Genomic DNA, 26,876 nt, shown 5'->3' on the forward strand with positions numbered 1-26,876 from the left:
AGGAGCACAAGGGAAAGACAACAGGAAATGGCGCAAACTTTCCTACCCTGCACAGCAACAAGCCAGAGCGAAGGAGCGAGAAAATAAATGCGGAGACGTGGCGCAGACGTGGTTTGGATCCTCAAAACAATCACTAAGGAAGCCCCGGTGACAGCACCATGGATTTACCCCCTTGCTTGGGCGGTCAGAGAGGAGGGGGAGCTGCACTTTGCAGCAGAACTGCTCCGGGCTTTCTGCTGAGGAAGGAGGACAGAGATCTTGGCAGAATTTTGCCCTCGGTCAGTCCTTTGCCTTCTCCCAGCCTTGTTGCTGGCAAATGTTGTTCTGGGGCTGGGGAAAGCTGCTCAGGGCAGGACAAGCAAGGCCTGTCCCCTCGAGGGGCGGGCAGCAGGATGGGGGTTTGCCTGGGCAGAGCCCCATCTGGGCTCAGCAAGGCTCAGCATCACCAGCAAAACCACCAAATCCTGAGCCCCACGCACCCTGCAAAGCACTGGGGAACACCAGCCCTGCTGGTTATACCCAACCCCTGGGCTGGTTCTGAGATTTGATTTCATTTGAACTCCAAGCTGTCACATTTGGAGAACCTCTGACTTCCCACTTCTTTTCAAACAGCCAAACATCCCCCTTCCCATGATTTAAGCCTGCTACACGCGTGTGTTTATTACAGAAACCAGGGTAGGATAAGAAAGCAATATTTCATGTTAATTCATGAAATCTGAACTCAACTTTTAATAGAAGAGCCCCACTTTATGCACAGAGTGATATACAGTCCGCCCTGCTTTAAATGAGACGTTTTGCCTTTTGAACTCAGCAGGAGCCCGCTGCTTACTACTACTGGAAACAGTTTAAAAACCTGCCAGTCCGTGTGTCTTTTGGGGCTCTTTGGTTTATATCATGGCACAACATTCTTGCTGGGCTGCCTGTGACCGCCTGCCAGCCCCTGCACTTGAAAACCCGGCGTTCCAGACACTCACCTGGAGAATTTCCACGGCAACGGGAGCCGCTCGTCCCAAGTCCTGCGAAGCCCACGAGCCTCTGGTTGTTTCTGCTTTAAGTGGAGTTTGGATCAGTTCCCTCGGCTGAAAACCTGGTCGTGTTAAAAGTCAGGGGCAAACCTCCCCGAGGAGCAGCTTCTAGACATCATCAAGGAGCAGAAATATTCCCTCTTGGTGCCTGAAAAAGAGTTATCATACGGCTGCTGAGGTCAAGGAGGAGGAAAGGTGGGGTGGCACAAAAGCAAGTGACACCCCGTTGAAATGGGGGGGCTTTTGTGTGTAGACTAAAGGCAGGGCCATGGGTGGGAGCAGGTGTGTGCTGTGAGTGAGGAACAAGGTGCAGGGATGTGTTGAGCCAGACCCTAGAGAGTTATCGATGAACCAGACCCTATAGAGAGATCAGTGAATCAAACCTTACAGAGTTATTGATGCATCAGACCCTACAGAGTAATTATTGAATCAGACCCCAGAGAATTATGATTAAATCAGACCCCATAGAGTTTTGTTGAATCAAACCTTATAGAATTATTGATAAATCAGACCCTATAGAGTTATCATTAAATCAGACCCTGTGGAGTTATCAATGCATCAGACACCATACAGTTATTCTTGTATCAGACCCTATAGAGTTATCAATGAATCAGACACCATACAGTTATTGTTATATCAGACCCTATAGAGTTATCAATGAATCAGACACTATACAGTCATCGTTGCAACACACTCAGTTTTCTCTGGCTCACAGAAGAGCTGGAACTTGGTGGTTATTCTGCTGGGTCATCTGTGAAAGTATCAAATTAAAGTTAAATTAACTGCCTCATAGCAATGCTTTTTTTTTTTTTTTTAAGCTCTGGGCTTTCTTAACAGTTTGGCTACGGGGCTATCAACAGCAGGGAATTTAGGACATTCTTTTCAATGAACCAGACTGAAAATATTTTGGTACAGCCCCAGTTTGTAGGGTTTTTTTGAATCCCTTTCCCCCCCCCTTTTAAACAAAACATCCTGATTCAAAGGAGCTTCTTGCAGACTGGGAATTTCCACATGGCCATATTGCAGCACTTATAAAAAGTGATTTAATGCCTGCCAACAACAAATACATTTGCAATGACACCACTCTGTGTTATGTGCTATCCTACTTTGTGTGCTCAGCAAGAACCAGCCAAGCTGTCCCAGGCAGGAGGGAGAAGAGCCGCCTTCCTTCCTCTGCAAGAACTTTGTCCCTTCCCCTGCTCCTTGGAAAGCCTGAAAGGAAACAAGCATCACGGTGACAACACAATCCCTTCTGTATGTGTTAATCTGGATTTTGTTTGAACTTTTGGAGCTGACCTTGGCTTGAACTGTGTTAAAAACCCTGACTGGTGTGGACTGACTTGACCCTGCGGTCCCATTTGTGCCAGCCCTGCCCTCAGCCCCTTCCTTACTTCAAGCCATTATTTTACAGACAAAAAGGAACATAGCATTACAGCAGATATAGCCAGCGGAGCTGCAAGTACTTACTTACAGGCAAACTCTCCTCTGATTTCATCCCAAGGAAGTTTTTTTTTTTTTCTGCTTAAGAAAGGACTGACTGAAAACCAAGCAAGAAGCTGAAATTATTGCTGTAAACTCTCAGTTTTTTATTAGCGGTTTCCAAGCCTGAAGAAAACAAAACCTTCTGAGTGGCTGCATTACAGTTAAAAACAAAACAAAAAAAAAGAGAAAATCAAGCCCAGGACTGAACTGGGTATTTGGTGTTTGGGGATGGAGGAGGAGGAGGGTGGTCGGTTCTGCATCCCTTGGTGGGGCTGGTTTGAGCTGTAAGAGTGCGAGAAGATTTGTGGGTTTAGATAGTTTCCTCTCCTCACCATGACTCAAACGGCTTCTATTAAAAACAAGCAGTGGGAAGGAAATTTCATAAGCTGACAGTCCCATCTCACTCTGCTTCTCGACACAAGTTGGCTGAGATGTAGGAATTCGTGTGGTTATGATGTGTGAGCCCAGGACTGTTTTATCAGCAGAGTTATGCGGGGCTGGTTTTGACTGTGCACGTTCCGAAGGGTACGGAGGTTCAGGCTGTTACACAGCTCTGCAAAGCCTCTGATCCGTGATCCCACAACTGAACGGGTGCAGGTGGGTGCCTCTGCTCCCAGCACCTGGTCCTTGTCCCACAGAAATCAGTGGGACAAAGAAGAAGGGCCCCAACCAAGATGAGGAGCTGGAGCTGGGCTCAGATACCTCCAGGAGATGGGTGTTGGTTATCAGAGGTGCCAAGGCACCACCTAAATATCTTGGGTTTAATATCCCTTATTTTTAATATCCCTTACTTTTCATATCCCTCACACACAGGGATGAGGAAGCAGGGAGGCAAACCCAAGCTAGACTGGCTGCCTAACAACCACTGATGGCTTTAATTAAAGCCCTTGAGTTAGTAAATATACCCAGAGTCTGGTCCAGGGAGATACACAAAGCCCACAGTCAGTCCATGAACATTGCCATTTAAGCAGTTTCTTGTTTAACTTAGATTTATTCAATGACACATGCATTTCTGGACAGATATCTGAGTTCCAATGAACAACTTTTATAACCAAATATGAGAAATCTGTGACTGCAGTTTAGTCAATTAAGTACGTTTCTAAAATACATGACTAGAAGAAAACCGGAGCAATAGAGAGAATCCTTCCAAAGAACAGAAAAGAAACATTTCCATTTGTAATACTCCTGGCATCGATGAGTATCTGAGGGGAAGGAGGGCAGCAAGGAGACGCGACGAGGAAGGAACAACATTATCAACCCTGTCCACACAAAGTCCTCCAGTTTCCAGTCTCTCCAGTTCATCCATTAAATGCTCGGCACTTGCACGAACGGCGAGAGCTCCTCTGAGTTACGGAAATTCATCTCTCAACACGAAGAAAAGCAGAGAGCGGCCGTGAGACCGCGCGCCTGACCCAAAAAATGGCTTAGAAATATCTCTCCTCACCCAACCTCTTCCTGAAGACAGCGAGAAAAGAAGCCGCAGGGCTATCAGGATTTGAAGACGGAGCCTCTTCATATTGCACAGGGACACAGAGTCAAGATTTCATGAGTACAGTTTCAGGAAGGTCTGAGAGTCGTCAATATTCATCAGGGTAACGAGAACCATCCAGCGCCGCGGGAGCCGGCAGGTGACGGACACAGCAGGATTGTTTAGGCGGAGAGGCGGCTCGTTACCCTGTCTGGATCTCTCCTTGGATGTTCGGCTAATTTAGGGGAATCCCGTGGGGAACAGGCTGAGGGGCTGGTTTTCGTTAGTCGGGAGGGGGGACCGGTAGCCGTCGAAGTTGCGCGGGATGCTGCCGCTGGTGGAGCCAGAGCTGTTACTCAGCGTCTCTATGCTTCCCTCTCGCTGAAGCTCTGCAAGGGGAGAGAGAGCAGGGCCTGGTTAGTGTTTGGGACAAACCCAGAGTGCCATTAGACAGACCGACAAATCCCTCATTGCTCCAAGGTTTGCTCATCATCCTTCTTTTCTGAGGTGATCTGGGAATCACTCCCAGGGGATGCCAGCTCCTGGTTCTACTTCCCTGCTGGGCTCACGGCTCACCTGAGCCTAAGAGGAGCTGGAGGGAGGCATTACCTGCTGCCTGGCAGAGCAGCCCCTTCCCTGGGGTCGAGGCTGCTGAGTCATGTCATGTCAGGACTTGACATGCTCATGGCAGAACTGAGCAGGGCACAAAGAGAACAGTGGTAGATGATGGAACATCTTCCCTCCCAGCCATGTGGGAAGGGGCACTGGCAGCAGCACTGCTTACTGCTGGTGTGTACCAGCAGCGCCTAACCACTGCCATTCTCCACCTGGGGAACACCAGGGACTTCTCACACCCTGTTATCCTGCCCAAAAGGATGTAAATAACTCTGCTTTTTCAAGTCATAGAGAAAATATCCCCCTTCCTGAGCTGTGCCTCAAAGCAAAGGAGAAAGCAGCCTGGCTGTGGCTCCCCCTCTCTTGGTCACACACCCCCAGACATCTCCCCTCTCTGACCTCCCAAAGCCTTTCCTGCTCCCTAATCTCGGGACAGGAGGATTTCTGTGTGTGCAGAGCGTCGTTTCCAGCCGTGGCCTCTCTGTGAGCCACTTGAACCCAGCGGTGGCCCCGGCGGCAGCAGCGCTGCTGGGCAGCGTCCCCCCGGCAGCACTCAGCAGTGGCAGGCAGGGTGAGATTAGGCAGAGCCCACATCCACCACAGGAATCCTCTCCCAGACACGCGGTGACAGGGGACAAGAAATATTCCGGCGGGTTGCGACTTCTGTCTGCGCAGCCCGGGCTGGGACAGGGACAGGAGCTTCAAATAATTCCTCTGCTGCCAAGGGGGAAAGAGCACCTAAGGGGCTCCAAGAGAGCTGGAGAGGGACTTTTCACAAGGGCATGGAGGGACAGGACAAGGAGGAATGGCTTTAAATTGAAACAGAGTACATTTAGGCTGGATATCAGGAAGAAATCCTTCCCTGTGAGGGTGGGGAGGGGCTGGCACAGGTTGCCCAGAGAAGCTGTGGCTGCTCCATCCCTGGAAGTGTCCATGTTGGGATAGTGGAAGGTGTCCCTGAACATGGCAGGGAGGTGGAACTGGATGAGCTTTGAAGTCTCTTCCCATGCTATCCATTCTATGGTTCCATATAAGGCACAGGGGTGAACTCCTGGAGGAGACAGGCAGCTTTTCCTGTCCCTGCATCCCGAGTTTTGCTTGGCTGGGATGCAAAGGAGCTGGTGGAGCTGGAGGAGCAGTGCCCTCTCCGCTCTCTGCAAAATATTCCTGCAGCTCCACAACTTCCACTGCCTCACCTGGGACATTTAACCTCCTGTAAACACCCTGGCAGTCCTTTTGCTGCAGTGGGACTGTGTGATAAGGACAGATCTATACATAAAGTGCACGGCAAAACAAAAAGTCAGTTCTACCCTAAACCAAAGAGCATCCCACCTCCCCACCCCAGCATCCTTGGACACTGCCCTGCTCCCCTCACCACCTGGGCACCGCAGGGCAGCACCAGGTGAGCACACACCTAGCAGTGAGGGCTGTGGGATTTAATCCCTCATCCTGGAGGTAACCTGTGATGGAGATAATCTGCCCAGGATACAAGGGAAACAAATCAGCAGGAAGCTGGTCACCCTGTGAGCAGCAGTGAGCACGACCTCGGCTGCGTTCACCACCAAGCCTCGTCAGTATTGGGTGAAGGAATGTCCCTGTCTAAACCTCTTCATTCTCCTCACATCCTTACTCTCCCATGAGTTCAGGAAGTAAAACCAGTAATTTAAATCAGAACTGAGTGGCGTATCCCACACTAATGCCGTGCTTATCCTGTCTGATTTGGGGCTTTTATCTCCCTCAGCACACAGCTGGCTTTGGTTAGACATCCCACGTCAGAGCTCGGGGCGCTGGGCTCCCCTGAACCCCGGCGCAGCTCCTCGCGGGGGGACTCTGCTCTCTCTTCCAGCTATAATTGATTTTCGGGCAAATGTGTTTCCAGTAAGAGTGGCTGAAGAAGGGAGAGGGACAGAGCGAGGAGTATTTGTTCCCCTGTGGATCCTGTGTGGCTGTTCCTGCCCCTCGGGGCTGAGCTCCTGCCTGTCCATGCCCACACTGTGTCCTGCCTGTCCCTCGGTGCCTTGTGCGGGACCGCCCGCCTGCCGGGATGGAATTTGGGGGAATTCGGGCTTTTCTGGGCTCTGCAGGATTTCTGCAGCCGGCAGTGCTTGTCACCTCTGCGGGGGCCTGCCAGGGGGTGGCACTGCAGAGACTGATGCCAGCCAGGGAAAAAGCCTGGATCAAAAATCAGGGGGAGACAGAGTGGGTGGGCGCAGGGCCTGGACAGGGTCCCATCCCGGCTGTGTCCCACAGCTCCGAGCGCGGCCACCCTGAGCTGCCCTCGCTGCTGCCAGGCAGGAAAACCTGACAATTCGTGACGGGGAGGGACAAAACAGAGGGTATGGAAGGTGCAGGGGGTCAGGAGGAACTGGAGGGGATGACATCCAGCCCTCTGGCCCCCTCTGGGTTCAGAGAGTGCCGGGCTAAAACCCGAGCAGCTCCCACATCCGAGCCGCCGCCCCAAGCGCTGCGGATGGGACAGCCACACATTCCCCACGGAATACGAGTCCGGGTGCTCTCAAACAGCCCGGCACTGCAAACTCTGGAACTAATTAGCCGGCGAGGCAGACGAGCAGTGTATTTTGATACCCAAGGAAGCCCCGTAAAAGTGCCGAGCGCTGCCGCAGAGACATCGCCGTGCTCAGGAAATTGGGCTCTTGCCCTCACCCTCGCCCGGCGCTCGAGCACGGCGGGGTCACGCCAGGGGGGCAATTAGCCTTTACATGGTCACCAGGGACTACCTGCCCGCACGTCTGACCCCCTGCATGCCCGTCGGCACGTTTGCCTGCATGCCCCTAAATCGGCCTGCTTCATTAATGAAAAAGAAAATTTAAAAAATCCCAATACTTAATACTATTCTTTCCCCCAGCCCTTCCAGCAGACCAGGGCACAGCAGAGGGACATCGATGCCATTCCCATGGGAAGCTCAGACAAGGCTGGGAATGGCTCCATGACATGGGGACGACCTTCCTATTACGGACTAAAAACTGGAGGATGATTTCTGATAGACCGATGCCCGGAGAGACCCAAGAAGTGCAGAAGAGCCACCACGGTGTAGTGGGGCTGTGGGTACCAGGAGAAGCCAGTCCCTAAAACAAAAAGCAGCACCCTGGGATGGAACAGCCAAGCCTCGTGGCACAGCTGAAAGGGACTGAAATACCTCCCAGACCTAAAGAAGACCCATCACACAACCAGTCAGACCACTGATGCCCTCTGTGCTGGGAACACGCTGCTGGAAAACACAAAACAGAAGCAAACCCAAGGATCCCCTCATGGAAGGATGGGGCTGAGTGGCAGCAGAGCCCAGAGCAGCAGGATCAGGGCTCAGCACCGTGCCAGCAGAGCAGGACATGGCTGCCCAGCAAGTGATTTCGTTTACTCCGGTGGAGTTACGCCAGGAATGGACTTGGCCCCAGCATGTCTGAGGGTTATTGTATCTGCATTCCCCCATGCATATACTGTCGAGATGTATTAACTTCCTTAAATGTACCAGTAAAACAACCTCTTATGATACACTTTAATGAACTTGTACAGTAGCCAACAAATTGTGCATCATATAAAACCCATTCGGCCTTATAGACTCTCTGGCTATTTTGTAATAACTGCAATTTGCTTCTGCTGAAGCAAGATAACCAGGGTTGAGAAGTCAGGCTTTGCAGAAACCTAAATATTTGATTTGGGGGGGAGTGGGTGGGAGAAGGAAGAAAGGGGCCTCTGGGAGCTATTTATGGGGTCAAAATAACATGAGACCTGCTCTTCTCGTAGCATTTCCACCATCAAGGAAATGAAATACTGTGAGAAGACCAGCACTTGCATTATTTTGGCCCCATAAATGGCTCCCTGAGGCTTTCAGAAGCCCGTGAAAAACAAACACAAATACAAATAAATGCTAATACTGGAAACGTAAATACTAAAACCTGCCCATGTCCCCGGAGGAAACAACTCACAAAGTCCTGACTGCCCTAAAAAAAAAAATAAAAAAGGGAAAAGAGACGAAGGAGCTGGAACATCTGCTGAAGCCATGAGGAGAAAGTCACTTCAGGGGAGCTGGGAACAGCCCTGCCTGCGCTTTTGACAGTAACAGTAATGGGCACCGCTGGCATCACCCAGGGTCCCAGAGTAACGGGGATTTTCAGGGCACACGCGCTCTCCACCGTGGCGGCGGCGGCAGCAGCAAAACTCCTCGTGGCTGCCGGTGTGGGGAGGGAAGGTGGCACAGCCAGTGGCCAGCCGGGATGCCCACCCCACCCCAGGGGAGCCACCCCATCCCATGGCCCCACACCACGCTCCGGGGCTGTGGGAACGCTTGGAGAGCAACGGGGCATGGAAGGAGCTGCAAGCAGATGCCGGTGCTCCCTGCCTGGCAGCGCTGCCTGCAGGCCTGCCCGCAGCCCGGCACCGGCACGGCCCTCCCGCGGGGTGGATGGGGTTCCAGGAGAGACTGAAAATGAAACCTCCCAGGAAACATTGCTTGCTGCTGATATTCCCGACAGCCACGCTGTGGCCAGACTGTCCTGTCCCTTGTTCTGCTGCCTGAGCTGGCTGCCAAGGTGGAGGGGAGGAGGAAGAGGAGGAGGAGATGCTCAGGGGACAGCCCGGGGTCTGCAGGCCTGGGGCAGTGGTGCCATTCCCTGTCCAGCCAGGCGGCTGCACCCTCAATTCCAGAAAGCTCCAGGGACTGTCAAAGGACTCTGACAAATCCAGAAAGGTACAAAGCCCTGCCAAGCTTAAATGTGAAATAATTTTCTGGGGTGCATTAATTTGATGCCTGTAGAAAATCTATATAAGCCCTCTTTTGCCCGGAACACTCATAAATTATGCTGCCTTCCTTATCCGTGCTCTCCTGCAGTGGCCCTCTCAAAGCCCTGGTATCTCCTTTATGTCTACTCAAAAATCTCCTCTCCGGTGCATTATTTCTCCTAATGGTTTTTCCTTTCTCTCTCTGTTTGCTTTCCCCTGTTAAGCACAGTTTCAAAATATCCTCCCAAATCATTTGCTGGAAGAGCTGACCCTTTCCGCCTTACCTACGGAGGGGCTGCCCAGGCTCCGGCAGAGCCCGGCCGGGATAACTGATACAATGACAGCAGCCTGATGTGTCAGGGCAGCGGGGAAGCGGCAGCAACTCTGAATACAAGAATTATTCTTCATCATCTCAAACTGTCACAACACATTACCCTCAAAGCCGCAGCTCGCTGAAGGAGTGACCCTGGACTGAATGGGAGAGTGCTCGGGGAAAGAACTAATTGTAGCCTCTTTTCACACGTCAGTCACTTTTCACAGCACCAAGCCTTTCAAGCTCAACTAATGTCAAGTTCCCTTTTCCTTTTGCTGGGCTGAGTATTTCTGATTTTTAAGGATGGCATTTTTAAAGGAACAAGGTCTCTGGCGAGGGATGAGGCCAGGGAGGGGAGGGAAGGAAGCGCCGGAGTGAGCACGCATCAGAAAGTCCATCAGACGCCCGAAGACTCGTTAGGAATTAGACAATTAACAAGTAGGAATGCAGGAAGTGGGGTAATGGCCAGCAGAGCTCGAATCTCCTCGATTTCATTTCTGTCATTCACAGCAATTGTTTTGGGGAACTTCCCGGGCTCTGCCCTGCGTTTAACGGACTCGGCCCCTTCCTGAAATCAGGCTGCAAGACAGGCATTTTCCAGCGGTGGGGGACAGAAACAAGGTGCTGCTCACTAAACCCACCTCTCCCCAGCCACACAAGCAGTTTTGAACAAACGGCTAAAAGGCCAAAATTCGAGCCTCATTTTAAAATCAAAGACAATTCCCTTCCTCTGGAGGAGAAGTGAGGAGATTCCCTGCAGGCAGAGCTCTGGGAATGACAGCCTGGTCGGTGCTCTGGGGCAGGCACACATAAGGGCCCTTCATCCCTCCTTGTCTTTAACTGAAATCCTGACATATTCTGCAACAAGGACTATTTTTTCACCCTTACATTTACACAGTGCCCATCACGGGGGACTTGCAGAACCGACTGGGGCTTCTGAGTGTTACTTATTAACTGTAATGAATAATAATTATGTAGCTTCTGCCATCTGGATTCTCACTCAAAAGGGTCCTATATAAAGGGAACGCTAAAAGGCAATTTGTATCAACACAATGGAAGTCTTGAGGATCTCTTAAACTGTAATTTACACAACGCTCCCCAGTGAATGGCTTAGTTAAACATTTTAATTTTCCTGATTGCTGCCGAAGGGAGCGGGATGTGCTCCCCCGGAGGAGCTCACACCGGCCCTGGACACGGAAAATCTCTATCTTTCAGTATTTAGACAACATCCCAAACTCTGCTGGATGCTTTTGGCTCTATTTCTGCATGCAAATTCACTAAGAGCATCATAAGTGGTGCCCAGGGGAACCAGTGCTGGTGCCATCCAAGGTGGAGAAGAGCTCCAAAGCTGACGTGAGGTCAGAAACCGAACCGGGATGCAGAAATACTGGGATGCTTGGAAACTGCATTATTGCTGCTGCTGTTGGAGGTTTTTCTTGAGCATTCCCAATTTTTTTTTTTTTTTATGAAATGCAATTATGCTAACGAGGGAGCTCTAATTATAATCCATCTCCACCACCCTTGGCGGCTGCTCCGAGCGAGGACCTGCGGAACTGGCTCCAGCCCTGCCGGCGGCTCCGGCCCTGGGGAGGGCAGAGGAGGGCACCACACCCCCAGGGGAACCTGCACTTTTGGGTATTGGGATAAACAAAAATCGTTAATATTAAATCACAGTGAAACGAAAGCACCGAGTTCTCATTAAAGCCCGTAATTTCCTTTTAATTTGAGATGGCTGAAATTCCTGGGCAAACGTATTTTTGCACTGCTCCCTTTCCAAAGGGAGCACAGGCAGAAAGTCAGTTCCCAGTTTTATACATTATGATAACGTTTAAAAGTCAATCAAAGCTGCTCCCTGCCCCAAACCTCGTGCCTGTTTGCCTGCACTCCGGCACCCAGCACAGACAGCTGTGGGAACAGATTTCCTGCGATGCTTTGGGTGGCTGTGATGACCTTCTCCTAAGAAATGTTTCATCTTCCTTCCTTTTAAACCAGCAGTTTGAGAAAAAGAGATTTTAAACTCTATTCAAAAGAGAAAATTAAAAAAAAAAAAATTAAAACTATGGCATTCGAACACTGAAAATTGATTCCCACAAACTGAAAGATGTCGAGGTGCCACAAAAGCACCTCCATTAAATTTTCAAATAAAGAAGACTGGAAAACACTGCCTGAACAACTTCTGTGAAATCAGGATTCACTGGCCTATGTAAAATATTAGTTACTGTCAAACTACCTTACAATAACTCCACTGCTGAATCCACACAGAGTTGGCTCATGCTGTGCACTTGGAGATGAAACTTGGCATCTTGGAACAAAGGTGGTAGGATCCAGCAAGGAGATGAGGATGTACAGGAGGCAGGAGAGAACCAGGGAAATGAAGACTGAGCCTTCTGAACATCTGAGCCCCTCTGAGACCCCAAATCTCATTTCTAGTGCCTGATTTCACTGCAGAGATGCCAAACAACACTTACAAAACGGGGAGGACACCTGAACTTACAGGAACGTCTGGGTCTACTTCAGGCACAAAGAGATTGGGGAGATAAGGACAGAACATTTTCATGCATGAACTTCTGAAGAATTTTGTCTACTAAAAAAAAAAAAAAAAGGTAAGCAGCTTGTTTACCCCTTTAAAAAGAGAATCCAAGAAGCTCCATACGACTCAAGCACATGGAGTAGGAGAGACCCAAGACTTTGGCATCTCGCCAGACTTGACTCTGAGCATTTTATGGAAGGTCAAAAGTGCACCAGATAAAGGACTGGCATTTAGAGGGAGAATATTCTTCACGATAGGCACTTTCACAATGACTCCAGTGCTTTTAAAAAATAATCTCGAGTTTCCTAGAGCTGTATGTTTTTGTAAAAAGGTTTGGGATGTTTTCCTACATAAATGGCACTTCAGAAGGATGAGCTGCTGATTTTAGTCAGCATGTGAAATTTCAAAAGCTACGACAGTCAAATGCTTGTAGAAAACAATTTCTGTAGCCCATCACATCCTGCAAGCCTTGTACAGCATTTCCAGAGGAGGTTTTTAAAAGAATACGCAACTGTGGTTGTTTGGGTTTAAAGGAATTCTCTCCTACCCCATCTTGAAAGTTTCACTATGCTGCTACTATAAAATCCTGTAAGATATTCTGTATGTAATACATGCTTTCCTGTGTGAGCCACTGTGTAGGCAAGTTTTTTAATGTATTTAGGCAGAACTCTCTTGCATCTTCAGTTACGCAAGCAGCACATCTGTGTATATCAGACCAAAAGCATTTGCAGAGAAAACACTGTATTAAAATTCCTGGGTTTAGTCTCTCATTCCCAGGGTTATGGGAGTGCCTCGGATTGCTCAACACTGACCCCTCTGTCAGCCTCGACTCCACAAAGGAAATTACAAATTCAAAGTAAAATGTGTGTTTATGACACCTACCAGCTCCGTGTCCTGCACCCGCTGGACTCTTGGGATCTTACTCAGGAGTTCTGGAGGCAATGCTCCTATTCCTGAAACACCAGGCTTCTATCCAGAGCAGGTGTGGACCCCACGTGTGGATCTGAGCATCCCCCTTCCACCAGAGCTGGAGCCATTCAAGGTCTCGGGATGGGGAGGGTCCTGTCCCAGAGGAGGCTGCAGCAGGAGTGTGATGGCCCAAGGAGCACTTGGGGAGTGCTGGGGGGCTCCTTCTCCTCCTTGGGCTTGGCCAAGCAGTCTCAGCAAAAAGGCTGGGTAAGGAAAAGCTGCCTGAAGGTCAAACCCACAAACCTGGTGGTCAGCTCAGGGTCTGGGCGGTGCTCGCCAACACGCTGCACGGGGGATTTCAGACCTGACACTCCAAATTGCAGTTTCTTTCACAGCAAAGACCCAATTTTTTCCTCTCTGTGACTCTACCTCAGTCACAGGGCCTCCTTAAAAATCCTCAGGTAGGAAGGCAAGGCAAGCCAGAGGAGCACAACTCCCGTGCTCAGTGCATCTTGCGTGCGTGCACTCTGTGCTCCTGACACAAACACATTGCCAAGCTCATTTTAAAGGTATAATATTACAAAGCAAAGTAATTCTGGCACAACTTCTAGTACTTCTGACACAAAGTGGCCTTTTGGGCCAGTGAGAGGCTCTGGGCTGTTCCCCTGGTGCAGAGTGATGCTGAGGAGGAAGCTAGACCAGACTGGAATTTGGGTTTGATTCAAAGGAAAAGTTAAAAGTCTGGGAGAAGCAGATGCTCAGCTGGTCCAAATCAGAAAAATTTTGTTGAAGCTCACGAAATGATGTCACCACAGCCTCAGCCTTGCCTGCTCATCTAAACAGTTCAAGGCTCTCGAGTCGGGAGAGCTCAGGTGGAGATCTGAGGAGCAGAGCCCTCCTCCTCTCATTTCCCCAGAGCTAGTTTAGTGTCACTGAGAAACTCCAAACCCATCCAAGTAATCCTAATGCAACTTATTTAGCCTATCTAGTCAATTCTTTTAAAGATTACGTGGACATGGCTGCTTCAAGCAGACCAGTTTTCTAATTTTATGAAGCACTCAGCTCAGCTCCTTAAAATCACAGCTTTACCTTGGCTGAGTATTAACCCAGCCTGGAAAAAACAACAGGCCAACCTCGTGGGCTCTCTCCCTTGAAGGATTGCTTGAGGCTCTTAATACACTCTCTCTTATTTATACAGCTCCAAATTCTGATGTTAGACATAAATAGGAAAGGGCCTCGACAAAAATGACATCTGAAGCTTAATTCGGCCCTTTGTTAATGGAGCTGTTCAACACAGCAGCTCCCATTTGTGCTCCTGAAACCAGAAGGCAGCTGGAAATAGTAAACTCAATGTTTTTGCTTTTTTAAAAGTCATATTTCAAAAACTGTTCCGAGTATTGATTCTATTATGCCTCATCTTTGTAGTTACACTCCTACAAAGGTGTGGATGAGCTGCAGCTGCCGGAGGAGCACGTGGTGGAAGGTAACCCTGTGTGAAACCTGAAAGACCTGATGGCAAACCAAGGCATTCCTCTGGTCACATCCCACAGAAAAGGCCATTTAAGTCATCTCAGGCTGGGCAGATCCTACCTTGCACTTGGGCATCTGGCAGTGAAGATCACATAAATACCTGCTCCTCACATTGTGCTCCTCTGCAGACTTTTCGCTCACATTTTGATGGGTGACCAGCCACGTTTCCAAAAGATAAACTAAGGAGGAGACAACACAATCCTGGCATAATATAATAAAAAGATTTTTTTAAGGGTTTGGATAAAAGTAGCCCTGAGTGGAGGCAAGAAAGCACCCCCAAATCTCAGGTTAGGGATCTGTCCCTGTACAGTTCCCCTCCCACTGCTGCCTCCACAGCTGCAGATGAGGGAGGAAGGCTGTGAAGTTAATTTGCCCCTTGATTAAGACTCCAAATGTCATTTCTACCTGACATCAGGGCTCTGCCTGTGCTCTCCATCCCCAGCCACTCCTGGCTCCTCACTCCCATGCCACGATACCAAGTTGGAGCTGGAACAGAGGCAACGGGGCAGGTCCTGGCTGCTGACCCTGCCAGCACCTTCCTGCCCGCAGCCTTCCCAGAAAAACATCTTTGGAAACAGCCAGAGAAGTGATACTGACCCTTTGTCTTTCACAACACCATCAACTTTTGGTGTAAACACAGAGTTCATGGGTTGGGCAGTTACTGAGAAAGTCACTGACCAAGGGAATAACAAATAAATACCAGAAATAAATAAATAAAAGAAGATGGTATTTTAGCTCTGGGGGTCTTTCTGGAAAATGGGATAAAATGAGTCACATGGAAAAGGGCAGTAAACAGTTTACATCCTGGAACAGCCATATTACAGTGGAGTGTCCAGAGGTGACACCACCAGCCACATCAGGCCCTCTCAAATTTGGTGTCTTTTCACAACAGTGGATAGTTGCTTCTAAAATTCATCCCCTCACCACCTGCTTCTGTCTGCAGGGAAGACTAACTCCTTCCTCCTCAGGATGCAGGACAGACTGTGGGGAAGCTGCTCCCTGCCCGTGGTGGGAAATGCCTTGAAGGAATCTCCAAGGTTCTGATGTCTGAGGAACAAGGAGCAAAGCCAGAGAGCACCAAAGCACCATCACCTCACCTGAAGAGACAGGAATTAAAGGCAGAATAGAAGCAACAGGAGTGGGGGAAAAGCTATTTACATTTTTTAGGAGTTTTTACTCTTTTTTCTAACTTAGCTCACATGTTTCTCAAGCATGAAACCACCACTGATGTCGTTTCACAGGGCATCACCAGAAACACAAAGAAAAAGCAGCTGGTTTAGGATCTTTTTGTTATGTTTTGCCTCAACACCTTTTTCATTCTCTGTGAAGCTACAACTGTTACACAGCCCCATTTTTACAGGAAGAATGTCCCTTTGGAGGTTCAACCACCTGCATGAACCTCTGCAGGGCCCCAAAACACCTTCCCCTTTTGTGGGGGCAGCAGCATAGATAGTTTATTCATTTCCAAAATGCTTCCAACCGATCTGTCATTTTTTTTTTTCTTTCTCTTAGCATTTCTGGTCACACAATATTGAGCAATAATAACCAGAGGAGGATGAAACCTGCTGCAGCTTGAGAAGTGAGCTCAGGATATGATTCCTCCTCACCGGATGCCTGGAAGATGTCACTGAAATTCTCTCTCCCTCAGTGCAACCCGTGTGGAGCCAATATGAACTCCCAGCAAAGTGCTTAAAAAGCCATTATTTATAATAACTGTTAAATGATGAGACATTGTTTACCCAGATTGTAAGATAAATTCTCACTTACAGAATGCTTCCCTGACCGTCCTGAACGTCATCTGGTTTTTATTTAAATGCAAAATGAAATTAGGCTCCCAATAACACAGCAGAAGAATTCAATAAGATGGGGCTTTTCACTTACAGTTTAATATTAACATTTTCCCATAAATGTTAATGAATAAAAGTCTACTGTTTTATGTATTATCCATGGTGGGGAGACAGCAGGCTAGGAATGGAAGGGAAGCTAATCTTTTCATACCACAAATTAGGATATATACTTCAAGGAGAACTAAGCATTCCCAGCATTGCCAGGGACCTGGCCACAACCCTGCTTCCTCCGGGGGCAGCCACTGGATCTGGTCCCACAGGGATGCTCCAGGGAGTCTCCTTCCCCACTGATCAGTGAGATACTCCCCCAGCCAAAATCCCCTTTGGGCTTGTTTCGCCTTTTCCCTGTCTCTCTCTCCTTCTGCCTGACCACATCCCCTAAGACACCCTACAAGCATCAGACAGCCAACACCACCATCAGCCAAGGCCTGATATTCTCAGACTCCATCATGGATAGCAAGGCAGGATTATGGCAAAAATCAGGTTATTATTTGCCTGATCTTCTGCCAGAGAAAGGGGTGATGAGAGGTGAGGGCAGGGCTGCAAAGTGCAGCACAACAACAGGAAACGACACAGCATCCAGAGGGGTGGGAGAAGGACCTGGAGATGGCAGAGGTGGCACTCTGGGGGCTCACCAAAGGACCTGTGCCTGCTGCTGCCAAAGCAGGAGCTTTGGATCCTGCTGTGGGAGAGGGGCTGAGAGCACTGGAGGCTGCAGGGCCAGAGGGTTGGCTCACACCAGAGCATTTGCATTGTTTTGGCTCTTGACCTTCCATTTACTGCTGGGGGTTTTGCTGTGTTAATGTGTGTTTTGCTGTTTGGTGACTCATGCTTCGTCCTACCTCCCTAATAAGTGTTCATTTAACAGTTTGACTGCTTAACAATTTATTGCACAAATGGGTTTCCATTCCACAGCCTCCTCTCCCATCTCCCCCAGAGAGGGCAATGCACAGTTTATGAGAGCTTTGTGATGGCCTGTGCTGCACACCCCAAAAATCAGCAAATACCAAACAGCTCTCTGGGGCTGCTGGGCTCGGGAGAAGGGACAGGAACTGTCTTGTCTTTATTCTGCCACCACCTCAGCAGCTGCAACAAGTTTTGGCTCACAAAACAGCTGTAAAAATACCAGTTCTGGTTCAAATGCTGGGAGACGAGGGCTCTTGTACTTACTAAGAGAGATATGCTTGCCATAAGTTGTATTCTACATAAAAATACCATGCAAAGAATCCTAAAAGGAATGACAAGGTAATTATAGAGATTAGAGATGGAAAAACCCTGTAGTCTCCTGCCCCCTGCTCAGTGTGGGACCACTCGGTGTGGGGCAGACTTCAGGCCTCAGACTTTTAAAGGGAAGATTTAATAAACACTGAGAAACATTTCTAAATATTTAGAAAACTCAAAATAACAGATTTCCAAGCCAAGCTGTGCAAACAGAACACGAATTTAGAAAACTTGTTAAAAAATCAACAGCTTCTGCGTGCACCCAAATATATTTCTTTGGATTAAGCAGGCATCACCTCATGGGCAGGATGCTGCATGTGGAGCTGGGAATTCCCTGTGGGAATACCTACCGTGGCTCTCCTCTTGTTCCCCCTGGAATTAACAGCAGAAGCCTCAGGGATGCAAACAGCTTAATGCTTTAGGAGGGACTCAACAGACAGTCAAATGTGAGCAAAGCCAAGCGAGACAGGACAGAGCTTTAAATTTTCCTGTGAAATTCGGGAGTATTGCAGTTAATTTGCTTCATCATTAGGAAGAAAAACAACAACCCAAAGCAAACCAAAACAAACCCCAACAACAATAACAAATCTCTAAGGAGAAAGGGAACTGTGTCTCTGCTCACCACTTTTGAGACAAAGCACTGGAAGGAAAATGTCCAGTTCCAATAATGTCATAACCTGATTACAGCCTGACCAGAAGAGCTAAAACACTTGCAGAACAATGAGTAAGGAATTAAGTTTTAAATTGAGTGCTGGCCCTATCTCGTGTCACTTCTTTATATTCCAGTAGAAAGGACACTGCTGAGCTCATTCCATCCAGAGCAGTGTGGATGCCTGGATGCAGACACCATTTAGTCATCTCCTATATGTTCCTCCCCATTTCTCTCTCCGGGAGGAATGACAAATCCAGAAATGTGACTGCACTTTGTTTTATTATGATATCGATTTTTCTGCAAAGGGAAAAGTGCATTTATCCCCCAGGTCTGTGGGCTGGCAGGAAAGGGTTAACAAAATGTTTATCACAAAGCTGGCTTCAGAGTTGAAAGTAATGTGATCAGTAATGAATTTTGTGTTACATTAGGTTGTATAAATGGACAGACAAGCGCAGACAACAAGTGGCCAGGAGTCGGGGCTAATCTAATGATGTAAAAATAGAGACAGCACCAATTATACTTGGGGCCAGCTCAGAGCTCCTGCAGGGACTGCAAATGAATAGGTACAAATCAAATTACTGACTAATAGACGCACTACAAGAGAGGGCAGTCAATGCTAAATACATTAGGGCCTTGTGACCTCTCTGCTCTGAACAGCAGAATCCTAAATTTGACTTAAAAAAAAAAAAAATAAATCAAAGAAACTCTTGTTCGCTTAAGGAGAGAAACAGAACAATGTTATTTGTGAAATGACTTGAGACACTTTGATATTTTTTTTTTTTGGGGTTGTCCCCCTATGGCCACATTAGGTACGTGTAGCCCTTGGAAAGCTGAGAGAGGGTTTGCTTTTTAGAACAAGGAAAAAAAAATATTCTTTGTGCAAAAGTTAAGACCTGATAACAATACAGTTGTGTTACATACCAAAACATTTCAAAGCCATGTGCCTCTTTGTGGTGATGTTTTTTACTGCTACTTCACCGGCTGTGTCTGTATCAAAAATAAAATATTTCTTAAAAAAAATGCCTTGATTTAATAAGAAGAAAAAGAAAAGGAATCTCCCCACACCACAGTTGATAATAAGCAACTTGTTATCAAATGGCAGAAAAGTCAGAGTTGCCTTGTGGCTTCAGTGTTCCCTTTAGAATTTTTCTACAAACAGCAATGAACTTAAATTCACACCAGAAACATTCATGGTATCAGCATTCACACCTCCCTCTCCCTTAAATAATGTATGACCTGGAAGAACTTCCACTAAAAACTCCCAGGGCCGGTGGCAAGATGGATTTGGAGACCTGGGAAATTACAGGGAAATGAAAAATGCTCCTGTTAGCCCTGGAAGGGCTGTGGGATGGGACTGCTCAGGGACACCCTTGGGCAGGAGAGAGCAAGAGGCCCAGGCTGAAGTGCTCCATGTCCCAAAATGTGTGCAAGGCCAATGCTCCTCTTGCCCAGCACTTCAAAAGTTGTGGCTCTTAAAGAGCCTGAATTTTCCTTCCTTTCAAACAAGGTCCATCCAAATAAACCTTTTGCAGGAAGAACTGCACTGAGCTCTTTGACTTATTTGAGGGGGTAATTTAATCTCTGACCCTGGGATGAATATTCTGAAAGTTCAAAGGCTGCTTTTAGCATGGATGTTATTTGATCCACCAGTGGGTTTGCTGCCCAAGCTGGTTTTGCACTGAACCTGAGCAGAAATCTCTTGGCAGAAATGCTCCATGGAGGGAAAATCCACTGCTCTGTGTTCCTACAGCCCATGTCTGAGTTAGGATTAGGAGCAGCTGAGGAGAGAGAAGAGGAAAACTGTCTTGGGTAAATTAAAAGGAAGAGGAAGGAAAGAAGGAAATGAAGGAGAGATGGAGAGAGGGAAGGAGGGAGGGGAAGGTACCAGTGGAAGCTCTGACTCTATAAAGGACTAATCCTATTCCTGAAATTAAATGTACAGATAAATCTATGCTCAGGTGGCTGCTGATCTTTGAACAGAGCTTGTGACCACAGATATCTTTGGAAAAATCCCCAGGAAGGATGGTCCTTGCACAGGAGTCACTGGCTCACTCTCCTCCCTCTGCTTCCCACCTCATCCAGGCACACCAGGAAACGTGTGACTTCACCTCTCCAACCTCCAGATTTCACAGAAAGATCTCAAAATCGTCCCCCTGCAAACCTCAAAGGTGTCCAGACCCGAGTTAGGCTCAGGTTGGTGTAACCACACGGCTTTGGCCGAGGACCAGGATCCCAACTGCCCGGAACACCGATCCCGGGTTTCCTACGGGCTATTCCCTAACAGCACGTCTAATTAGCTCCACTTACTTACATCCCATTAATCAGGTTAAAGAGTTTGCTTCAACATATGAGCTTCCTTCATCGCATTATGAGTTTGTTCATGACGTTTGGAAGGAATCCAGATGGTTTCCTCCGAGGGCCAGAGGTGCAACTCACCACTGTGCCACGGGGCTTCCCACGGGCTTGGAGTTTTGCAAGAAATATATATTTAAAAAAAAAACCCCATCCCGTTGCTCAGACTGTAATGGCTTGGTCCCCTACGATAGACTAATTTTAAATATTCAGCCTAGAAAACACCAAAATACATTTGAAAGCTTGAGAAACGTCCTTGCTGAAGGAATAGGTGAATCAGAGGATTTACTGATTACTAAATTGTATTTTTGGAGGGAAGGATTTCTAGCCTGGGCTGGCAATTTCTGCATGTCCAGCTGAAGTGGCATGCTGTCAGAGATATTTGTCTCCTGAAAGCACAGTTTCATAAATCACATAAATCTTTTTTTTTTTTTTTTTTTTTGGGAATGCACTGTGAAGTTCCAGCACACACTCAGAAACTGCACTGCAAATGTAAATATTGTAGCTGCTTGAAAACAAAGCTTTGCAAGCAAAAGAGGGCACTGACCACTAACATTTAGGAGTAGACCTAATTTTTTTTTTTTTCAGTGAGAGTTTGACAGAAACAGCAAAAACATCTTTTTGCATCTTTGCCAATTTACGCCCTCTTTGGAATTAAATGTGTATCTGGGCTGACAGCTTATGTACAGCAGACTCCACTTAAGATAGACATGGGTCGTCTGGATAATTGGATAACAAGGAGAAAAGCTGGTTTCCCAATCAAGTCAACTAGCTGGATGACTGGAGTTATCATTTAGGTCACGAGGAAAGGAGATTTTTGGGGGGTCATTTTCCAGACCTGGTTCTTCTCCCATCCACTGTCCAACAGCCCTTGGCAACCAGCTGGAGGTGGGAAAGACCCATCTAATTCCCCTTCCCTGCAAATGCCACATTATCCCTCATGTTTTTAGCATCCTCCAGTTTGATGTTTCTGGAATGACCAATCTTTGGGTCATTTCTGCCTCTGCCAGCAGCCAGGACCCAGGGTTAGTGTTGCCATTCCTGCTCTGCGGTGCAAGGGGGCAGGTATCAAACAAAGACCCTGTGAATATCTACCCCCCCTTAGGTCTGTGCACCACAAGCAAATGCTTCCTCCTCACTCCTGTAGCACATCAGCCCTGACTACTAAATAAATCTACGTGTCAGCTATGCCCTAACAGTTAAGGCATTAAAAGAATCTATTTATCTCTTGCCATTAAGTGCATGTCAGGGCCAGTTGAGCACTTGACAAAGTCTCACTGTCCACCCTACTGCCCATTTTTTGTCCACACAGTGGACCTGTGCACTGTATGTGCTCCATATCTCGACATTCTGAGTTAGAAATGTTCATTAATTTGTGTTGCAGCTAGAATAAGACTTTGCAAGTTCTGTTAAATCTCTGCAAAACCTATTTAAGGACTGAAGCAAATCCAAGGAGCACAAACAGGGGTTGCAGCATGCACAACATAAAGGCATGAGCAAGTTAAAATAAGCCATTTTAGGATTATTAGAAGGAAGATTATAACTTCCGCAATTCTGAGTCCAATGCAGAAATATAACCACTGGTTTTGGAAGCAGCACCAATACAAAAATCAACTACCAACAAGCAAACCTTCAAAACCTTCAGTGTGTCCTTTTCAGCTGAACTCTTTGCTGTCCTTTCACTGCAGTGAGTGGGCAGCAGAGAAACCAAGGGAGAAAACTGCATGTTTTCAAAGCTAAACCAGTTCAGCTGAGGTTGGGTACAATGTAAGTGCTTTGGGGAAAGTGAAAACTCTCCTACTTGTTACGAGGCAACAAAGACGCCTCTTCTTTGAAGCCAGGGTAATGTAGCTCCACACTTATCTTCCCCCATTTATTAAACAGCAGACAGATGAGCCCTTCCCTGTGCTCCCAGCCTGAGGAATGGTGCTGGCAGCCAGTGCCAGTCGACTCCCTCGGCAAGTGCAGCTCTCCAGGTACCATCTGAGCAGGAGAGAACTTTTTATGTCTGTCTGGTAAGAGGAGCAGCTCAAGAGCTGTCAGGGGATGGAAGTGGAAAGGGCACGGGAGTTCACTGCCTTATCACCAGGTTCTCTCTGCTGCTCTGAGTCACCACATGCCCAGATCCTGAGAATAAAGTATGTTAGTGGTAGAGAGAATCCCACGACAGGCAGGAAAACACAGAGTGTTAATGAGAGCAGGAGGAGGGTGGTGGGATGGGGTGAGCTGGGTCAGTGCTCACGTTACTCATTACTGCCACGTACATTTGCTGCTCTGAGTTGGCACCCACCTTGCACTCATTAGGAAGATTTATGTGTCTGGAGTAAAAGCAGGGAGAAATCTCTCTTGGATGAATTTTAGTGATGGCATCCCTGCAAACAGCTCCTTTCTGCCTTTACACCTGCAATGCTGTGAGCCTCAGCCTTTGCCAGAGAAGTTGGCTCTCACTGCCATCAGCTGGGCTTGGTGGAAATGGAAGGAAAATACAGGGCTCTGCCTCTGACAAAGTTCTTGGTTTACTGTATAATACACTGTGAAGTCTCCAGGGCAGTCAGTCACCTTAGCTTGGCATGTCTGGAAGGCTTCAGCTTTCAGAGAAGGTATTCCCCTCACCTTTCCCCTACCATCCACAGCCTGAGGGGTGCTGACCTGTTATCAGCAGTGGATACCCTCCCAAAGTTCACACTGATCACAGCGTGGGTCAGTAAGTGATGAAATATGTGCCTTTCTCTATTTCCACAGCCTGTTTTTTCCACCTTCCAAGCCCTTTAGAGCCATGAGCTGATTAAACTACACACCAGCACTGTGAGGCACCTCTATCCTCACTGCAGTGATGGAGCTCTGGAGTCATGGACACGTGAAGTGCCTCATCCGAGGCAACAGGCTGGTGAGGATTTGCACCAGATCTCTAAGAGACCCACACTTAGTCTTCAACCAACTCCTTCTGTTAATACCAAATCTTAAACCAAATCCTTTGACTTCATTTTTCCCAAGATGGAAATCAGAGGAGAGACAGCTGACCAGTTGGGTTAAAAGGGCTTAAATTCTGCTCTGAATCCTCCCCCTGCAGACAGTGGGAGGCAGATGCAGTTTTTGTACCTGCTGTATGTGCCCAAAGGTGACCCACCTGCAAAGCAGGGGAGGAGCCCTGGTGGGAGAGACCCTGAGCCTTCTGGAGGAGCAGGAAGAGCTCAGAGCAGCACAAGACCCTCAGCAAACATGAGGGCAAGAGCAAAAGGAAGAGACAACTCCTGCCTTACACAGCCTTCCTGAAAGGTCCAGGGGTTGGCATTCCCACACCTTTCTGCCAGAGTTCCTCCCCTTTTTCTTTCCCAGGCAAGCTGCCAGAAGAGCAACAAGTGAGCTGGCAGCTGATGTCAGGAGCCACCATAACTGTTGGGTGTTTTTACTAGAGGTGTTTTTTAGAACAAGTCAAAATTAATGGAGACAATAAAACCACAATAGCTGCGTTTTAATTTCTGAGCATCTCCTACCACGGGGCCCCTCCTGACAGCATAATCTCTGACGTGCCATTCCATTTACTTAAACAGATGATATAATTTATCAATATAATGGACACTGATGAAGATGGATTAATTTGGATTACAGAACCAGCGGCTCTATTGAGGACACAAAATGAGGATATGTGTGATTATGACATTGTTTGGGGCAGGGTGGGCAAGGGCAGCAATCTGCAGAGAAATTCCGGTGCTCCTGAGCTGGCAGGAGAGGGAGGAGAGCCCTTATGATAAAGGGCTTCACGTGCCAGTATTTTTCTTCAAGCTATTTAAGGCTTCTCAGACTGTGCTTATGGGAGGTATCACTAATTCCTGAACGACCTCGCTCACACTGAGATATCCCCCCCTCCAAAAGTTAATCAGAGAGAGAGAGAGAGAGAGAGAGAGAGCGTACAGAGAAAAGGAAAACTTAAAATAAATAAATAAATAAAAAAAAATTAAAAACAAAAATCACCATTGGGTGAGATGTACGTGATCTCTGATCACACCTCTTCTTTGTACCTGTTCCTGATCCCACTATGTCCCTGCTGGGGGACTCGCACATCGCGTCGGCCAGGCGCTCCCGCAGGCCCTCCTCCGTGTGCTCCATGGAGGACATGTGGCGCAGACCGAAGTTCTCGGGCCAGCTCCCGCACACCTCCAGCAAGGTCACGCTCCGGTCGAAGGCACCTTCAACAGACAAACGGGACACGGTGGGGACATGTTTGGGACACGTTTGGGACACGTTTGGGACACGTTTGGGACACGCCGGGACCAACCAGCGCGGATCGCGAGGGAAAGAACGAAGCCCCTTTTCGCGTCTGGAGGCCGTGAAAAGTTAATTTTGGCAACTTGGTTGTGAGTGTTGGTGCTACCAGCCTTAAATACTGACCAGTCGAGACCAAGCAGTTGTAAAACGAAATTAAAATAAAATTAAAATACAGACCCAGTTCTGGTCTCGCACCAGCGAGAGCCGCAAAAGCAGCATAATAATGCAAATGTGAATGGCGTGTAATGTTAAAAAAAAAATAAATAAATGTGCTTTTAAGTATATGTTAGACATCTAGAAATTATTTTTCAAGTTGATTTGTCTTGGTGTTACCAGCACAGCAGGATTAGATAGAGCCCTAAGTACTGACCAGCTTTGACCAAGCAACTCTAAGCAAAAAGGTTAAATTAAAAATACAGACCCAATTCCGGTCTCACAGCAGTGAGAGTCATGGAAGCAGCACAGTAACAAAATGTGAATGACATGCAATGTTAAAAAACATACATATGTTTTTAAGTATATGTTAGACAACAAGAAATTACTTTTAAAGTTGATTTGTCTTTCACTGGGCTGCTGCTGAGATCCTTTCCCCCCTTCCTACCTCACACAGTGGAAACAGTCAAGTCATTTTGTCTTTGCCAAAAGGCAGAAATTTCAGCTAAAACCCCTTTCTTGCACTTAAAACAGAGAACTGCAACAGTGTGGCAGAGCTGCCTGGTGTCTGAAGTGTGTTTGCTGAGGGAAGAAAGTGAGCCCTTCCCTCAGTCTGGGGTATCTGTGGGTTTTCCCTGTTCCTGCCCGGTGAAGTTTTAGGTCAAACGTGCTCCAAGAGAGACTCTTTCACCAGCAGCACGTTACTGAAGATGTTGGTTCTTGTGACGGAGCGCACGTACCTACAAAAGACACTTCAAATAACCCCCTTGACTTGCAGTTATTACCTCATTCACAGCAGGGTATGATGTTCTGCCGAATGCAAAGATTAGATTCCGAATTCAGGATCACTTCAAAGTACAAATTAAAATGATTCTCCTTTATTATACAGCAAGTCTTCTGCGAAGGCTTACTTAAATCATTCCCACTTGGAACAAGATTACAGTTATGCTTTGTTGCTTCAAGCACATACCATTTACTCCACTATTAGGTAACTGAATATGCAGCGTTTATTGTGCCTGGTTTCTGCCAGCCTACGGTGGAGGGGGGGGTGGAGGGGGGAGAAAAAATGCAAATGCCAATGTTTCTCAAAGTTAAAAGTACATGAAACACGTCCTTGTTATCAGGCCTTTGGTTTTCCCCTTTGATCAGCCGTCAGAAACTATCTACACTTGTAGTCTGTGACTGTACAGCTTCACAACACACCCCCTGCCACTGACAGGTGGTAATAGAAAGGGTGAGAGACCAAGCCCCGCGGCAGGCGTCCCTTCCTCTGATAACGTCCAAAGTACCGGGTGATAACCGTTAGTAAACACTCGGGCAGCCAGTTAATCCATACATCAGCAAAGAGGGGCAGATAATTTTGAACTCTAATGGCACGGACAAAAGCACCAGGGCTGGCATTTCAGGGATTTATATGGGCTGCAATGGTGACTCCTGGCTCCTGAATTTCATCGGCGCGCAACAAACTTTGATTTATCTCCTCGCCTGGCTGCAGAGTGGATTCCTGGCACTAGAAAACCATCAACGCTAAAATGGACCTCTACAAAATGGGACCGTGGCTCTTATGTGATACATGCACTTGAACTCTGGATGAATCCCAGTTTAAACCAAGAGGAGGAATGACCAAATATTTCAACTTTTAATGGGTCTTTGGATTTATAAGGTTGCTCCAGTCTACTAATTTGTTTTAAAGCAAGGGTTCTTGAAGCCTGTTTGAGAAAATGCAGCGAGGAGGCGAAGTAATTCTGGTGATGTTTAAGTCTCTGAAACATTTTC

General features: G+C 47.7%; 1 protein-coding gene across 8 annotated transcripts in view; it reads right to left on the minus strand.

The window, feature by feature from the left end:
* Positions 1-3,469: 3,469 nt before the first annotated feature.
* BCAS3 (BCAS3 microtubule associated cell migration factor) overlaps positions 3,470-26,876 on the minus strand; it is a 319,099-nt gene continuing 295,692 nt past the window's right edge. For 3 of the 8 annotated variants that reach the window (XM_032707129.1, XM_032707128.1, XM_032707136.1), the window contains 3 exons: positions 24,701-24,868; positions 19,251-19,316; positions 3,470-4,364 (listed from right to left, as the gene is read on the minus strand). In XM_032707129.1, coding sequence (XP_032563020.1) covers positions 4,216-4,364; positions 19,251-19,316; positions 24,701-24,868 — 383 coding nt within the window. In that variant the 3' untranslated portion in view covers positions 3,470-4,215. Of the gene's footprint in view, positions 4,365-19,250; positions 19,317-24,653; positions 24,869-26,876 lie in introns of all 8 variants that reach the window. The other 5 variants (XM_032707131.1, XM_032707130.1, XM_032707133.1 and 2 more) reach the window with 4 other exon arrangements.

This window comes from Chiroxiphia lanceolata, chromosome 20 (assembly GCF_009829145.1).
Source record: "Chiroxiphia lanceolata isolate bChiLan1 chromosome 20, bChiLan1.pri, whole genome shotgun sequence".
Taxonomy (NCBI): Eukaryota; Metazoa; Chordata; class Aves; order Passeriformes; family Pipridae; genus Chiroxiphia; species Chiroxiphia lanceolata.